The sequence below is a fragment of the Eublepharis macularius genome, chromosome 7, assembly GCF_028583425.1.
Source record: "Eublepharis macularius isolate TG4126 chromosome 7, MPM_Emac_v1.0, whole genome shotgun sequence".
Lineage (NCBI taxonomy): Eukaryota > Metazoa > Chordata > Lepidosauria > Squamata > Eublepharidae > Eublepharis > Eublepharis macularius.
This window is the reverse complement of record NC_072796.1, coordinates 19,599,407-19,616,635: the sequence shown is the minus strand read 5'-3', so window position 1 is coordinate 19,616,635 and position 17,229 is coordinate 19,599,407. Positions and strand designations below refer to the sequence as shown.

General features: G+C 42.5%; 1 protein-coding gene across 2 annotated transcripts in view; it reads right to left on the bottom strand.

Moving 5' to 3' along the window:
- TRIO (trio Rho guanine nucleotide exchange factor) overlaps positions 1–17,229 on the bottom strand; it is a 283,152-nt gene that overhangs the window by 146,046 nt on the left and 119,877 nt on the right. For both annotated transcript variants that reach the window (XM_054985288.1, XM_054985291.1), the window contains exons 10-13: positions 15,636–15,758; positions 10,509–10,700; positions 1,941–2,110; positions 687–861 (exon numbers count right to left, since the gene is read on the bottom strand). In XM_054985288.1, the coding sequence (XP_054841263.1) occupies positions 687–861; positions 1,941–2,110; positions 10,509–10,700; positions 15,636–15,758 (660 nt within the window). The remainder of the gene's footprint in view (positions 1–686; positions 862–1,940; positions 2,111–10,508; positions 10,701–15,635; positions 15,759–17,229) is intronic.

Here is a 17,229-nt window from a genome sequence, read left to right as displayed (position 1 = left end):
GGATCTCTGTTCAAACAGGTTCCACAAGTCCTTGGCACGAAAATCTCAGTGTTTGTGCGTAGTTCAAAGCAATGCACCTCTTCTTACCATTGTTAATTAATGTTTTCCAAAAAATAAAGCACAGAGCACCAGAAGCATTACAGAAGTTAATATACGGATAATTAAGAGGCTGAGCACATTAAGAGGAAGGAGCAGGTGCAGAACCACTGAAGTTAAAAGGAGTGCCTTTCCCTCTGCAAGCACTCTACCGACATCTGTTCAGTTGCCCAACATCCCTGTGAAACAGGGATGAGAGGGCTGGAAACAGACGGAACCTTCCCAAGGCCGTAACTGGCTAATTCTGCACACGTTGGATAATACACTTTCAGTGCACTTTATCAATCGTTTGAGGTGGATTATTTGTTCCGCACACAAAAAAAAATCCGTTCCAAATGATCTATACAAAGGATTGGAAGTGCATTATCCAACGTGTGCTGAATCACTCACTGTCTGCTTAAGCACTGAGAGGACAATCCTCAAAATACCCGGCACTCTGAAAAATCAGATCGGTAGAAAGAAGAGCTAACCACTTCCTCATTGTATTTTTAACCCTTCAAGTGACTCTCCAGTTTCTAATCCAACCCACCCCCAAGGTGAGAAAGGAAAGACTTAAGGAAAGAGTGGTGTACAACTTAAGAGAGACTCACATCGATGGCATCTCTCTCAAATATCCGCAGCTGTAAGAAAAGCTCCAGCTTTATTTTGCGCTCCTGAAAAAGCTCCTCCATCTGGGACTGGGCTTCATCCAGCTGCTGAAGGACTGTCTCTATGTGGTTGATGGAGCTGTTATGGGGAGTCTTGTTACTTGAGATAGCAGAATCCCTATTTTTTTTTTAAAAAAAAGAAGAACACAAGCACAAAAGGATAAAGCCGCAAGAAATCAAGACTAGAATGCAAGTGTGCGTCCATCCATCCATTTGTCAACAAAGTCCTTTCCCAATGACTATGTGCAGGAGTTGGAAAGAACCAGGTTGATCTACACTGGTTTTACTCAAGTGCTTTACCCACTCTATGCTCTGAAGGAACCTTTATCACATCACTTGATCAGCAGACCAGTCTCTGTGGTGTTACAGGGGATTTCGCAGCATGTTCCATCACACACACACACACACACACAAAAAATGGGGTGCTGACCACCATTACTGAGCTTCATCCTGACTCTGCACAGAGTTCTAGAACACATCCAACACTGCCGCGTGGCGGGGCACTGCATGAGAAAATAAGCAGAGGTGGGCACATTGTCCATCTCAGAAACTGGTCTGCCGTGCTTGATCTTCTCAACTTCACTAGTAAGTTTCCAGGAAACCGCCGGACTCTCCAGGACCTCATCTAAGAACTACTGCATTAAGCCACATAGACTTGTCAGAAGTTGTATTCAAGCATTACAGCAACATTTCATATTACAAGAAACACAGAGCTGGTACTGAGGGTTTCACTTGCATCAGGGTTCTCACTCCACAACATGAAGTACAGCGCATACCACATTCCCACTGTCAGTATTATGTATATTCCCTACCCGCTTGCCCACTTGTGGTAGCCCACAGTTAGTTAATTTAAAACATTTCAAAGCCACCTTTCCACCCAACTTAGGGTGCCCAAGGTGATGGCAGGGAAACATACCTTATTTACTCAAAAGCAAGGCAACCCCCACCCCTATAACGTTGCACCCAAAAGATTTTTTTATTATTGGGCGTAACTATAACTTGTATGTAAGTCTGAGATGATCTCACCTTCTTAAATGACATATCTGGAAACAATCTAGTCTTGCATTTGAGTAAATACAGTATAAAGGATACATAGAGCTGGTGGGAAAACAGACAGCACAATGACGTCAAAAACAGAGCAAGCTGTATGGCACGTTGTGGGAGGGGCAGTACGCCACAAGGAGAGCCACACCCCACCTCAGCTGCTGTATCAGGTCCTCTCCTTCCTTGATGACGTTCACCGTAACCTGCAGTGTGGTCTGCTGCTGCTGGCCAAACCTCTTGATCAGCTCCTGCACGGCCTCGACAGACTCCGCATAGACGTCATCCAGGAGTTCCTTCTGCAGCTCTTCCAGCCACGTCCAGAGCTACGAGTCAAGAGAGCACGGCAGAGCTCAGCACAGATTGCTTATGAAAACAGACCATGCGGGGTTTTTTTTTTCTTCCTCTGAAAAGCTCTTTTTAAAAACTGGTTTCATTCCCAGAAAGACAGAGAAACACAAAAATGCATGTGTGTGTGTACAGGGGTTGCAAACGCATGCATCCAGAGCCCACAAGTATTGTTGCGTTGTCATACGATTTTTTTTAAGAGATGGCTTTTTATTTGCTGATGTACTAGTCTTGTTTCAAAACACAATTTCAGGCAGCAAGAACAAACAACTTACAAATAGAAAGCCTACATTTAGGAATATATCAGGTTGCCCTGAGCAGAGACAGATGATTAATCCACTTTGCCTGATGCTGTCTATTCTGACTGCAAGATCTCAGAGAGGGGTCCTACCCGGCCTTGCTGTCCCAGGACCTCTCAAGGGAAGATGACGGGGCCTCAACCCAGGGCCTTCATCATGCAAAGTATGGGCTCATCCACTGAGCTATGAGCCCCTAGTCTAATAATCAAAAATGGACTTCTATTTTCTAGATTTTAAAAATGGCCAGCTTAAAATGAAGACTTAAGGATATTACAAATTCACTCATACACCATTTTGGAGGAGGAGAAATCCCACATTGTCATTTATAACAAGCCTTTGTTGCTGCACTTTGCAAGAAATAAACATATTTCACAGGCTCTCGTATTGTGTTTGTTTTCAAATTAGGGCCCTTCCACATGACATTTAAACCGCAATAAATCTCCTCCGCGTTTTGGGACCGGAGCTCATGACAGCATCAAACATTCAAGGTATTTTTTAATCCAAAATGTTTACTTTGGGCAAGCTTCCTTTTTCTGAAGTTCCCGAGGGCAATTACGCCAGTGCAGAACCAACCAAAATTAAGAGGTCTGTAGGTGAGAGAGTTTTGCCTGAAGGTCATCCAACATATTCATGAAGATATTCATGAAGACAGTTTCAGGTGGGGAGCAAGATATGGGTCCAACAGCACCTTAAAGACCATCTAGATTTTCATGGTATGAGCTTTCGAAAGTCAAAGGTCCCTTCATCACTTCTGACAAAGGGAGCTTTGAATCTGGAAAGCTCATACGGGGGACTAGAACGCATCCTTAAAGATTACAGAAAGGAGACACTTCTCCAGCTCGATTTATCTGTTCTAGTTGTTACATGAATGGCCTACATTAGATCCAAATTTCTCAGTTAGAAATCTGTGATCCCTATGCATAGTAATAATTTCTTTCCCAGCCCTGCTATGTCTACATGAAGTCTTTAGTGAGGAACCTAGAAAAGGTAGGAACAGAAGCGAGACTCAGGATCTCCCCAGTTCCACAGCGGAGTATGCATTATTAGAAAGCTTAAGGGCAATGAATTACTGAGTCTTACCGCAGAGCTCCCTGCTTCTTTTGTTCAGCACTGAACTGAAAAAAGCAGGTTTAAATATAGCTTCTGGAAAGCAAACACTATTTTTAAAGCTGAATTATTAATCAAGTATTTAGAGGCTCTTTGAGGCATAAACCTCTTTCTTTTGATAAGTGTTCCACTCATTCTGTTCTCTTCATATCAGTCTTGACGCTGTATTATGAAAGTAGATATGCACATTTCCATCGTCTGATCCTAGCGCATGAAAACAGGCCTTCTCCAGTCACCTGGAAGGGTAGACCTCCACCTCCCCTCCAATTTACTTGCTGTAACATCCATCCATACTTACAGGGTTCTAAACATCAGCAGCTCTTTGCAATCCCCATCATCTTTTACTAGAGATGCCATGAACTGAACCTCTGACCTTAAAAAAGCTGGGCTCTACTACTCATTTCCCACTCTTCCTTTTGCAAGCTGGTTGACAACCCCCCTTGAGGGTGCACAGCACTGCTTCTCAGAAGGGATGCCACAGGCTGAGGGAAAGGGTTTAACTTGGCACACTGCCCCTCCAGGGGTGGCTCTGACTAAGGAGGGCCATCTTGGACTTCCCGTCCTCCCACAGGAAATCTTCAAGGGCCCAGGTTCCCCCGGGAACCCTTAAAAAGGCTGCATCAAGTCATGCATAGCTAGAGCAGCCACAGGTGAGGCAACACACACTCTTTTGGTCCCCTCCCCCAGGGCCACTTTTCAAGTAGAATTGGACAAACAGGATTTTATTGAGGGGAGAAACTCAGCTATGTGGATACAGTCCAAAAGGGAGCTCGTCATAGGTTGCTAAAGACCTAGAGGATTCAAAATTCAAAACCTAGAGGATTCAAAATACGTTGTTAAAGACCTACGGGTTCAAAATTCTACGAATCCTAACACAACTCGCCGTTTGCCTATAGCGCCTAGATCAGTATTCGTTTCCAACTTCCCCTCTCCTCAAGACAGGGGAAGCCAGAGCCACACCCGGCTCCTCAAATCGACTGGTGAAAAACAGCTTCTCTGTAACTGCCACCAGAGTTTCTGTGGCAATGGAGTCCTCCCTCACTGGCTCACCTAGTCAACAGAACAGAATCCTGTGAGTCCCTGCCTGTGCACAGCCATCTTTTAGTCATCAAAAGCCCAGGATTAATGACTAATTCACTGTCAGTTGAACTGCAGCTTTGTAATGGGGCCAACTACCCTGCCACATGGCCTAAAAAGAGCACTGCTGGATCAGACCAGAAGTCCATGTAGTGCAGTATCTACTTTCCTACCTAAACAAGCCCACTAGATTCGCCAAGAAGCCCACAGTCGAGACACAAAAAGGGATGATCTTCCTAGTTTTGTTCCCTAGCGCCTAGCAAAACATCTCTAAGTATAGATGGAAGCCTTTTGCTTTCAAGGTTAATGCTCATTGATTGCAGACCTCAGATATGTTTCTGACGTCTCCAAGACTAACAGTCATTACCATATCTTGTGGTACTGACGTCCATGATCATTTTCTGCTGTGTCCTGAGCCAACTGCCAAACTGTTTCACTGTTTAACACCCCCTGATCAAACAAGATAGACAAATGATAGTTTTTTTTGTAGGAAGCCAATATATATTTTTTCTGTTCAAGACAGCAATCGCTTCCAACTCTTGATAACTATCTACCATTCCTCAAGCTTAGACCACGAGGGCTAACCTAGCATGGATCTTTGTAGATAAATGAAGAAAGACACTTGCAACGCTGACCAGGAAGAGAAAGCAATTTATGTGGCTACCTATAAACGCTCAAGCTGTTTGAAAAAAACAAGTATTTGGACAGTCATTTGACAAGCCACTGAGGACTGCGGGCTGTTAAAGCACCATGCAAAAACATTCAGACACTGCTTCTCATGGGTCCATCCTTGAAATTTCCATTCCCACACTTCCTGAAAAACTGACACAGCTGATTTGTTCCCTGTACTCTGGCACTATTATGCAAACACCTGGCCTGGCCCTTGCGTGATTTTTTCTCCCATCAGGGAAGAGGAAGTCCTTTAAATGCACATTTGTACGGCTGACAGTAGAAAAGTTATGAGCGCAGACTCATGTAGACATAATTCAAAGCACTTTTTCAGTCTAAAAAAAGCTTCGCATTACTCAGGGAATGCGATAACCTGCACTCTGGGAACCGGCGAAAGGATTCTGCCATTAATTCTTGTGTTGAGGTTTCTAACTAAGCAACTGTTGCTGTAAACAAGCCTCCTTGCTGCTCATCTATTTCAACTGCAAGATGAAAACTCTCCCACCCAGCTCTTAAAACAAAACAGAGCCTGCAGTCTTGCAAAATGCTCATTTATTAGAGCAGTGAAGCCGGGAGGACCACGCAATCCTCCAAACGCCAAGCAGAAATGAAACATGCACAGCCTCGACCTGTGAAACTAATAACAAGGCCCTCTAAAATCAGTTCAGGGCTTTTGGTATAATGGTCAGTAGGCCAATATTAACCTAAGTGTGAGGCAACATCAGCAGTTAAATTTATCCTCCACATCTGAACTTGCAGACAGGTGGAGGAAAGAGTCTCAGTTACTACCCAAACAGGATTTGTTTGCCTCAAACCACGTATGAGAATGCTGGCGTGGCTATGTCCATAGCAGGCCATCACTATAATCAGTGCGGTGCAAATAAATGAGTATTCCCAAATGACTTAGCAGAATGCAAACCTTTCGGCTAACACATGACGGAGTACCAACATAAGCATAAGCCAATCAGGTAACAATAGTAATACTACTTAGTATTTACACAGTGTTTAAACCCACAGACATCACCTGTGAAACAAATGCACAGCGCTGTACGGCAAAGTAGGCTGGTAATCCATATCTGATTCCCATCCACTCTCCCAGAAACAAAAGAACCTTAAAGGGGATATTCCCATATTACCCTCACAATTACCCTATAAAGCAAGCGAGAATGTGATCCCAGGCCATTCTGTAAGACTAAGCAATTGTTCAAACTCATGTGTTGCTGGTTCAAGTTCTACTCCCCACCACACGGCTCGCCAAGAAATCACCATGCACACAGTCATGGTGGAGTTACATATGCTGAAATTCGCTCTCTTCAGTTTGTAGACTAGAAAATGTCTTCTAAAAAATACCTTGGATTGCTACCATAGCAGAGACAAGGAAATGATTTAGGAAATGACAGGAAGAAACAATAAGGAAAACATTTCTTTGCACTGAGTAGCATCTAGGGGAAATCTAGGCACTATTCCAGCACATCTGTGCTGACTTCCCAAAGTTCATGAATCACTGCCGATTGTATCCTCCATCAAAGCCTCTCCTCCCATTTTTACTCTTTAATGTGTACCACTTAAGCAGACCATTTCAGATTTGTTCCTCAAGATACTTCATATTGGCATTATACAAGGCAGGTATCATTCATCAATAGGTATGGTCTCTTCTATGGTCAAAGCCTTCCTGTAAGAGTTAGCTGTAAGTACTTTCCAAGTCAAAGAACAGTCTCCGAGAAAATCTGAAAACCTAGTCTCAAATGTCATGCTCCCATGTAATTCAAAGGGATAACCCAAGTATTAGGATCAATGATGGAAAGAGATTCGGGTATTTCTAAGAAGAGAGTTTTCCTTGCTTTCTCCCAGCATATGAAGAAACACTACTTAACAAAGACAAAGGAAGTATGCCAATATGTACAAATACAATTATATTACTTATACAGCACTAATGGCTACTCAATACATCAACAATCAGTCCAATACACATGTATGAAGAGAGAAGAAAGTTCCAATACAATATCCAGAATAAATCTCCCAGGCTTTGCTCACGACGCCAAACGATGACGGTGCCAGCCAATTCCAGGGTGAGCTGGATGGTGGCATCCAAGATTGCTGAAGGGAAAGGTGGCAACGAGCTACACCGGTTTTACTCCTTTCCGCTCGTTTCAGAGGGGGTCCTTCGTCAGGCCACCAATATCAATTAGTCAGGCAAATTCGTGTCAGTAGTCATATACAAAACAATTTTGTCAATTTCCATGTAAGGACTGGATGAATGTTGGCTGGTCAATGATCCGAAGTATCTCTCCAAACATCAGGTGCCTCGGAAAAAATGTGTTCTTCGGCATGCTTTCCAGGGGCATTTAGTTGACCTTTGCTGGAAACAGAATCTGATTCCTGAACTAGATGAACCTTTGCCCTGATCTAACAAGGCAACGCTTTAGTGCTTAAGTAAAGGAACTCTCTTCCTGTCCCTGTCTAAATTTTGTTCTAAAAGTAACAAACTGAACTGTTTGTGACAAGCTTTGATATATTTAATTATATATTACACACACACACACACCTAAATGCAGCACAGTAAACAATCTTTAAAAGCCAGTGTTGCATAGTGGTTAGAGTCTCAGAAGACCTTGGAGACCCAGGTTCAAGTCCTACCCTACAAAGTAAGCTTACCAGGTGACCTTGGGCCAGTCACTCTCTCTCACCCTAACCTACAACACAGGAAAAGAACAAGAGTCCAGTAGCACCTATAAGACTAACAAAATTAGTGGTAGTGTATGAGCTTTCGTGAGCCACAGCTCACTTCTTCAGATACCTAACACTAATTTTGTTAGTCTTATAGGTGCTACTGGACTCGTGCTCTTTTCCACTGCTACAGACAGACTAACATGGTTACTCATCTTGATCTACAACACAGGGTTGTTGTTGTGAGGACAAAATGGAGAGCAAAATAATGTTGCTAACCACTTTTGGTCCTCCTGGGGAAGGTATTCTGATAGATGCCCAACACATTCGGGTGATGACAGTCAGACATCTGAGCTTTCTGCTACCGGGAGACGCCCATTCACGAATACCTAAAGGTACCCATTTAAGACTGCAAAGAAACCCAGCAGTGGTATAGAAAAGATAATAAAAGCTGCTCTGACTTGGAGCCAAATTTGCCATGTGTGTTGCATCAATTGTGCAAATATGATAGACAGAAGTGGCTGAATGCTAAGGGTAATAAAAAAGGAGCTTCTAGTGCCATGAGGAAGCATTATAATTTTTAAATGGCCTAATTTGCAGTTCAGCAACAGAGAAGGAGTATAAACGACGGCTGGTTCCTGGGAAAATGGAACTACATTTTATTATTACAGTAGTTGCATTTTAAGCAAGTTTGCAGAGTAGGCTAGTGTAAATGTCCTTTCTAAAAACATGCAAAGGTTCGCCCATGCGAGCAGTCCTTTGCTGTGCAAATATAAAGCAATCGCTACACAAACAACATATGATGCAGGAGTGGGACTGGGCTTGCGCTGGATCTGACCGATATCTGCATATTTGAACAGGACCATCACCGATTTGCTAGGAGGTCACAGTCACATGTGCTAGATGGTACACTGACATAGGGGCCCACAAGCCCTTACTCCATTGTACTGTCCAACAGACCATAAGTGATCCTGGACCTTGGGCTTTAGGGGGAAGACACAGCAGATGTGGTCCCACTCTCACCTCTATTTATAAACCTTCAACAAATTATACCACATCTAAGTAAGTTTTAGAATTATGATCTTGTGACAGTGGAAAAAACAGGGGAAATTCAATTCAAAATGTAGAGTATTCTTCATCTACTCTCAAGGAAGCCAACGCTCAAGGAGATCAAAACTGGGAATACAATAAAGCGCCCAGAGAATCACATACATCTATTGTTATTTTAAGTTTTTAGATAATTATTCCATACACCTCATTTAAATACATGTAATAAATCACAGTTCCGTTACAGTTCCGTTCCCAATACAGACCCTTGTAAAGTCCTCAAGTGATTAGTCCTTTTTTATTTCTCGTTGCCTTTCCAGACCGCTCCAAATAGATGGTAAGGAGTATTATACGACGTTTGTTCCCCCCGATGGGTAGAGTGAAACGCGGCGCTCCACATAGTTTGGCAATAGAATGCGGCGTTCCAAACTGTCGCTTGGCTAGGCTACGAGCTCTGCTGGCTCACTTACTAAGGCTCGTTTCGAGTTTCATCTTCGTCTGGCCAATCATTAATTTCTTCCGATAATTCTTTTTCCAATCAGGGCTGCAAAGTAATCATGAATGGGGTCTTTGCAGCCTTGATTGGAAAAAGAATTATCAAAAGAAATTAATGATTGGCCAGACGAAGATGAAACTCGAAACGAGCCTTAGTAAGTGAGCCGGCAGAGCTCGTAGCCTAGCCAAGCAACAGTTTGGAATGCCGCATTCTATTGCCAAGCTATCTGGAGCGCCACGTTTCACTCTACCCATCGGGGGGAACAAACGTCGTATAATTTTTATTTATTTTATTTTATTTATTTTATTTATATTTCAATTTATATACCGCCCATCCCCAGGCGCGCCTTACCATCTATTTGGAGCAGTCTAGAAAGGCAACGAGAAATAAAAAAGGACTAATCACTTGAGGACTTTACAAGGGTCTGTACATAAAATATTTGGAACGGAACTGTAACTTATTACATGTATTTAAATGAGGTGTATGGAATAATTATCTAAAAACTTAAAATAACAATAGATGTATGTGATACTCTGAGCGCTTTATTGTATTCCCAGTTTTGATCTCCTTGAGCGCTGGCTCCCTTGAAAGTAGTCTATATTAGGAGATTTCCCTCTTGCAATTGACAGAGTATTCTTCATCAACATTAGGAATGACCAAAATATGAATGAGAAAATTCAGGTCTCTACCTACATGCACAGGATGTTAAGGCCTACTAAGAATTTCATTCACACAAATAGATGAAAATACTCTTATACCTTATTACTAAACCCATGTTGCTTCCATATTAGATTTTCTTCTGCTACAACACTTAAATTGCATTACCATTATATAAATGAACATCTCCTCTACAAAAGTAAATCACGTTTGAAACTGAGGACGGTCCCAGCTTCCATCTACCTTGAAGTTCCTCAAAATTCCTTGGGTTAAAGACTATAGCACAAGCTGGTTTGAAACTAGTTTAAAACGTATGATTCGGTATTTACTGCCTTTTGTATTTCATGGTTTACATACCTCTTTAACATGAGTGTGAAAAGACACCGACATGTCTAGCAGAATCTTACGCTGCTCTACACGCCTAACAAAGTCCTGTATACGATCCTCCAGTTGATGGGCTGCTTGATAGATCTCTTCAGGGTCACACTCTCCCGTCTGGGCCAGTTGCTCAGCTGCTTCTAGCAATTTGTCTGCATTGGTGTACGTGTTCTAGAGGTGGGGAGGGGTGAGAGAAAGTAATTGTAAAGGGAGATTTCTGCAAACAAGCATTTAGATGGACAGTCATTTCTCAATACGCCCACAACAGAACAGATCCACAGCATGTGATCCACTGAAGTCTGTGCTCCTTCACCCATATCTTTGTTCAACCCTCCTCAATGTTTGCAGCTTTACCACATAGCAGATTAATTCCTAACATTAAACCATCACTACTGAAAAGTTATTTCATACCATTGTAACAGATACACAACAACAGACACATTCTGGTCCAGAGGGCTTAGAAGGAACAGTATCTATTTTGACCATACAGGTATTCTGCATATACCATCCAAAAATCGAAAGAAATATTTGCTTCTCTTTACATTTGGGATGCAGAAACCAGAACTGACTCTGTGTGTGTGTGTGTGTGTGTGTGTGTGTGTCTGTGTGTGTGTGTGTGTGTGTGTGTGTGTGTGAGAGAGAGAGAGAGAGAGAGAGAGTGTGTGTGTGTGTGTGAGAGAGAGAGTGAGAGTGAGTGAGTGATGTGCTGTCAAGTCACCTCCGCCCTATGGTGACCTTATGAAGGAAAGACTTCCCAAACGTCCTATCATTAACAGACTTGCTCAGATCCTGCAACCTGGAGAATGTGGCTTCTTTTACTGAGTCAAGCTATCTCGTTTTAGATCCTCCTCTTTTTCTACTGCCTCTTTCCCTAGCATTACTGACTTTTCCACATCTTCTCATGATGTGACAAAAGTACGATAGTCTCAGACTCTACCCATAGCACCAGCCAAAGCAAAAAAAAAAAAAAAACCTTTTGGCAGGTATGATTAAAACCCAGTGGGGTTACAGAATTAACATTCTATCTTGTCGAATACAATCTGCCGGTTTGCTATTCCAACTCACTGTTTGGAACTGCATTTAATGGAAGCAACAAAAAACATTACACACCAAAGCATCTTTTCAAGCCATCTCTTTGGAAACCAAGACCAGAATGATGCAGGGGCTGATGTCTGGTTTGAATATGAGCAGCGTGGGTTCAAATGCTAGTTCAGCTATGAAGCCTACTTGGGCAAGTCTCCTGCTCCCAGCCTAAGTGAAGCTGCTGAGAGGCTAAAACATCATTCTGAGTTCTTTGGAGGAAGGACAGGGTACAGAAACAAATAGATTTAAAAGGTACCATTTGTACCTATTTATCCCGATGCAACCACAGCTGACTAGGATGTGATTATGTCACTGTTCAGTGGCATCCCCTCATGTCCAAAAATGTTTCATACAATGTAATGTGAAGATTATGGGTTAAGCAAGGGAACGTGTTTATTTCCATTAAATTGAGAGGTTTGGCAACTACTGATACAATGTATCTGACTTGCTGGACAAAACAACAAAGATTATGGGGTAGCCTATCTTGGGACATCAAAGCAATTCCAAAAAAACACAACAAGCAAGCAAAAACCACAGCAGGGTCATATCTATATTGCTATTAAAACCAAGCAGCCTCTAGATTCTATATTTGTAAAGCACGAGGGTCAGTTTTGGATTCTCTATCCCAGTAGCCTTCAGGTTTATCTTAAAATCTGTTTTCCACCAAGAATCGCCTATCTTAACTGGACCAATTGTAAGGCAGAGATGTTCCACCGGACAGATGGCTGAGGCTGGCCCAGGCCTCTGCCTGCCATGCTGGGGGAGACAGTGGATGAATATTTAAATCCCTCCCCCACCAGACGTTTTTACCACCACTCTATTTTATTTAACAGCTTAACAGATAATCACACCCGGAAATTACATCAATATTGCCTATGGGATTTTTATCCAAGCGCAGATAAGTAAGAGCTATATTGTGGTTGCCCTCTCTGGATATTTGCTTATTTATTTATTATGAAAACTGAGATTTTAAAATGTTTTATGGTTTTTATGAATTTTACACTGTTTCTGTTATTGTTGTGACTGTGTTTTTAACTGATATAATCCACCCTGAGCCCGTTCGTGGAGAGGGCGGAACGGAAATATAATGAAATCAATAAATTAAATAAATAAATCTAATTTAAATTCATAATACTTCCTGGTCCCCCTCTCTAACTACAGACTCTGGACTTCTCCACCAGGCCTCAAAACACCTCGCCCCTGAACAACTAGCCTGATGAAGGGTGCAGGAAAACTCATCCATTTTTTGCAGAAAGTTGGATGGTCCTAATAAAAAGGCACTGAACTGCTGTATCAAGAAGCACAGAACTAAACACACTTCCAAAAGGAAGTCACAGACTGGCTCATACATGCATGTTCATCACTTGATACTACAACATCCCATGATTTGTACATGCGAACCTGCAACACAGCTCTAATACGGAGAGATAAACCCCAGTAATGCCTCTTTCCACTGTTAGATTGTGCTTTACTAGAAAAAGGCCTTTTGTTGAGGTTGCCCACTGCCTACAGAACTCCTTCCTGAAAGGTAAGTGCAAGGCAGCCTCCATGTTGTTCTTTTAGGCACTGAGTAAAGCCTGCCTTTACTCAAGTCTCTTTTTGTTGCTTCAGGGTGTTTGCTGGTTTCATTTTTATTATCCTCTGGAACTGCACTTATTACGGAACTTGGGTGTTGCTGCTGTTCAATATGGTTTGACACTGTACATAATTTTAAAATGCACAATAGGCAGCCCTGAAGGCATCTCTCTACTGCGTCAGGTGTGTTTTAAAACCAAACAAATTAAGAAAGCAATTGTGTAATAATCAACCGCCGTGAAATCAAAGGAAGCAGATCTGTGGGTGTACTGGCCCTACTTAAGAAAGGATCACTGTCTTCGAGGGGTATGACACTACCCTTTATTATGAGGGGATAGTGAAAGTGAGAAAGGGTGAGAATGCCTGTTTTTTAGTTATGGAAATTGTCTTTGCTTCCTTGATCTCTCTCTCGGCTTAGGAAATGCTGACCTTGGTTCCTGATCAGGCAGGCAAAAACCGAAATGGGGTGCTGAACTGGATGCTGTCCTAGCATCACCAAAATGGTTGTGCTAGTTTGCCTGTAAATGTAATGAAGCAATGTGCAGCTACTGCATCAAAGAAGGATGCTGTAACAATTCAAGCGTGACTGAGGATAACAGGGCTCTTTTCTGACAGCTAATTACCAGCAGGCTGTATGTAAACTCCCCTCGACATTTAAAAAGTTTGCACTCTGATGCATATCCTTCCCTATTTAATTTATTAGCACGTTACACACAGGTGAGACGGCACAAGACACCTTGCCAACCACAATAAATCATCTCCATCATCTCTGCACTAAATTGTTGGAAGTGGTAAAGTGAGTTTGATATTAATGCCGCTCTTCCTCTCCCTTTTTAGTTACCGGTGCAACACTGGACAATTCCGGGTGGACAAGCTAGTGCTAGGATTTGTCCAAGGAACTTTGGGCTCAGGACCTAAGAGAATTCTTGAGAGGGATACTCATGAACAAATTAGAGATGATTGAACTGAAAAGAGATTCTGAGCATGCACTGTTTTGTAAATCTACAAGCCTATTGATGGGTACAAACTACAAAGGGACTGTAGCAAAAGAAAGGAAGTGTGACCCTACAAGACTTGTAAGTACCGCCCACCCCCAGCTTTCTGGTCCAGTGTAGACTCCAGTGTAGTCGTTTTGTTTAGTTATGGGGTTTGGCAGCTTTTGTATTGCTGATCAAAGGTCCTCTAGGTTGAATAGAGCTGGGACCTAGTTTTAAAACTAGCTGAAACACTTGTTAAAAGAAAACAGGACCTCAACCATGTGAAATGAGTCCTCAGAAGAATCCTCTGAAAGAGGCTTCTGGTCACTCAGCTTGAAATATGAAACCAGGGGAAAACGTTAGGGCTTCTGGCACACTTGACTTTAATGCTTGTGGCTGCCAACATGTCTGATCAAAGGAACAGCTGCACTAATAAAAATGTGTGTACAGGTAGCTGTTGCATCAGAATTAAATCTCATTTGCAGCTGCTAATTCTTTCTACACCATGACTCCGCATCATATTTCATAAGCATTTTGTTCAAAATTCCCTCCAAACTTCCCTGAAACAAAAATAGGGGGAAATACTTCAGTTAAGGCAGAGAAAAATACTCTTTCCCCATAATTCTAGATATAACTAGGACCAGCATACCTAAGGGACTGTCTCTCCCTGTATGTGCCCCAGACAGCACTTTGTTCAACTGGAAAACATCTACTGGTGGTCCCTGGCCCTAGGGAGGCTCGGCTAGCCTCTACCAGGGCCAGGGTCTTTTCCGTCCTGGCCCCAACCTGGTGGAACTCTCTGTCTGAGGACACTCGGGCCCACCAGGATCTTGTATCATTTAGGCAGGCCTGTAAGACAGAGATGTTCCAGCAGGCATATGGTGAAGGCTAATTTTAGCCCATCATTGCTGAGCTTTCCACCGGTCTCACTGTACAAGGGGTATGGAGAGTCCATTTACACTGGTTGCCTCGAAAGGGGTACAGTATTTTATCTGTTTTTATGATTGATTTTAAGTTGTATTTTAATCAATGTTGTACCTCGCCCTGAGCCCGCTTATATATATAAGGCATTATATATATATAAGGCATTAATAAAATTCCTTCCACACTAAGGATAACAAAACTGCTCTGCTTCAAGTTTTGAGACACAAGTACATTAATATACAAGCCTCTTTTCCAAATTCCTGCCTTCAAATGAAAAACTGGTACTTAGCAATAAGGGTGTCTTAGCATTGTAGGCCTGCTGTTTTCTTTTCTTTTTTCTTTTTTTCTCTTTTGCACTAATAAAATAATAATTTTAAAATATATATATATATATCAGCTAATCACAAAAGCAAAACAACCAAGCCAGTGTTGTGCTAATGAATATATTGGTCAACATCTCAAACAACTTGGTTTTTGAAAGCAGGGCTAAGGGCACCCTGAATAAATTAAGCACTCAGACCAAGCTGATGCCAAGGACAGCTCCTACCTGAGCCACTTCTTCAAAGTCTTCATGACGCTTCTGCAATGCTCTGGCTCGATGCAATGATTTCCCAACTCCGGTGTGTTTGCTAAGAAAAGCTTCCCCGTGGTTTTCAATCCAATCCAGCACCTGTACGAAAAAGCCAGCATGAAGAAATCACAATTGCACATGAAGGAAATGTTCCAGATGGCTGCTGCCACTGCTGTAATAAACAGGCTTGGCTGATTTAAACAGTCATGGACCATAGTTGTCTGCTTTGGATTTCTTCCATATCCCAACCTGGAGACTCAACAAAGGTGGTATTAAAACGTATAGCCAAACAATGAATAAACAGCAAACAAAGCCCATATGATTATCAAGCCCCATTCCAAGTGAACTCCAGCTAAGGGATGCAGTTCATCAAAGAGCCAACATATGAAAGTCACATAAAATTTCTCCCACATGGACCAGTTACACTTACCTGTACAGGGGCTTACCACATGGATCTGTGACAGTTACCCTGTCCAGAAGTTTACCATGGCATGAAAAGGTTTTCCAGTCAAAATGCCAGACAAAAACAGCTGGCTGTGAAGAGTTCACCACTAACGGGAGAGCTAGTTAACATGGACTTCATCTGGTGGCTGTCTTGGGCATACTGGATCTCATGACTCCAAATAGAAAAAACTTCCTTGAGGTGCCTAAACAAGCCAAGGACCTTCCAGGGGAATTCTTGTATGCTTAGTGGACACAAAATCAGCACTGTGGATCACACTAGTTCCTTCTGCTCCGATATGCTGTTTCCAAGAGCAGCTGATCAGATGACTCTAGTCCAAACTAGACATGTCTGCAATTTTAAAGGGGGTGTTTTGGCACTTAAAAAGGCACTTGATGGGATAAACAAGAGTGCCGCCTCCCACCACACTGCAGGCCTGATCAGGATCAGGCCCTTATAGCATCTTTACGCTTTTAAATGGTGATGGCATCCTTGTGGCAGACCTTTTAGTTTGGCCTTCTGAAAAGCATCTAAGAAGCTCCTTTCCCCTTTAAAGGAAGGGGCCATGGCTCACTAGCAAAGCATCTACTTTGCAGCATGCAGAAGCCACCCCAGTCAAAAAGTCCAGGTAGGAGTTGATGTGAAAAACCTCTACCTGGAACTATGAAGATAGATCAAGATGGGTAGCCATGTTAGTCTGTCAGTAGCTGTAGAAAAGAGCAAGAGTCCAGCAGCTCCTATCTGAAGAAGTGAGCTGTGACCCACAAAAGCTCAAACCCTACCACAAATTATAGTCACTACTGGACTCTTGCTATTTCTCCTGGAACTATGAAGAGCCGGTGCCAGATAGATTAGACAAAACTGCCCTTGACAGATCAATGATCTGACTCAGTACAAAGGCTGCTCAATGCACCCAAAACAGAAGATAGATCAGAACTACAGCCAGATCTCCCTCTGTCTTTCCCCCTATCCACTCACCAGTATTCAGGGGACTCTCTCGTGAATCGACATATTCCATTTCACCACCTTGGCTAAAAGCCTTTGCTGAAATTTCCTCCCTACGAGTTTGCCTATACTGCTTTAAAAATCTTCTAAGGCTGGGAATTCCACAAATCCATTATGTGTTGT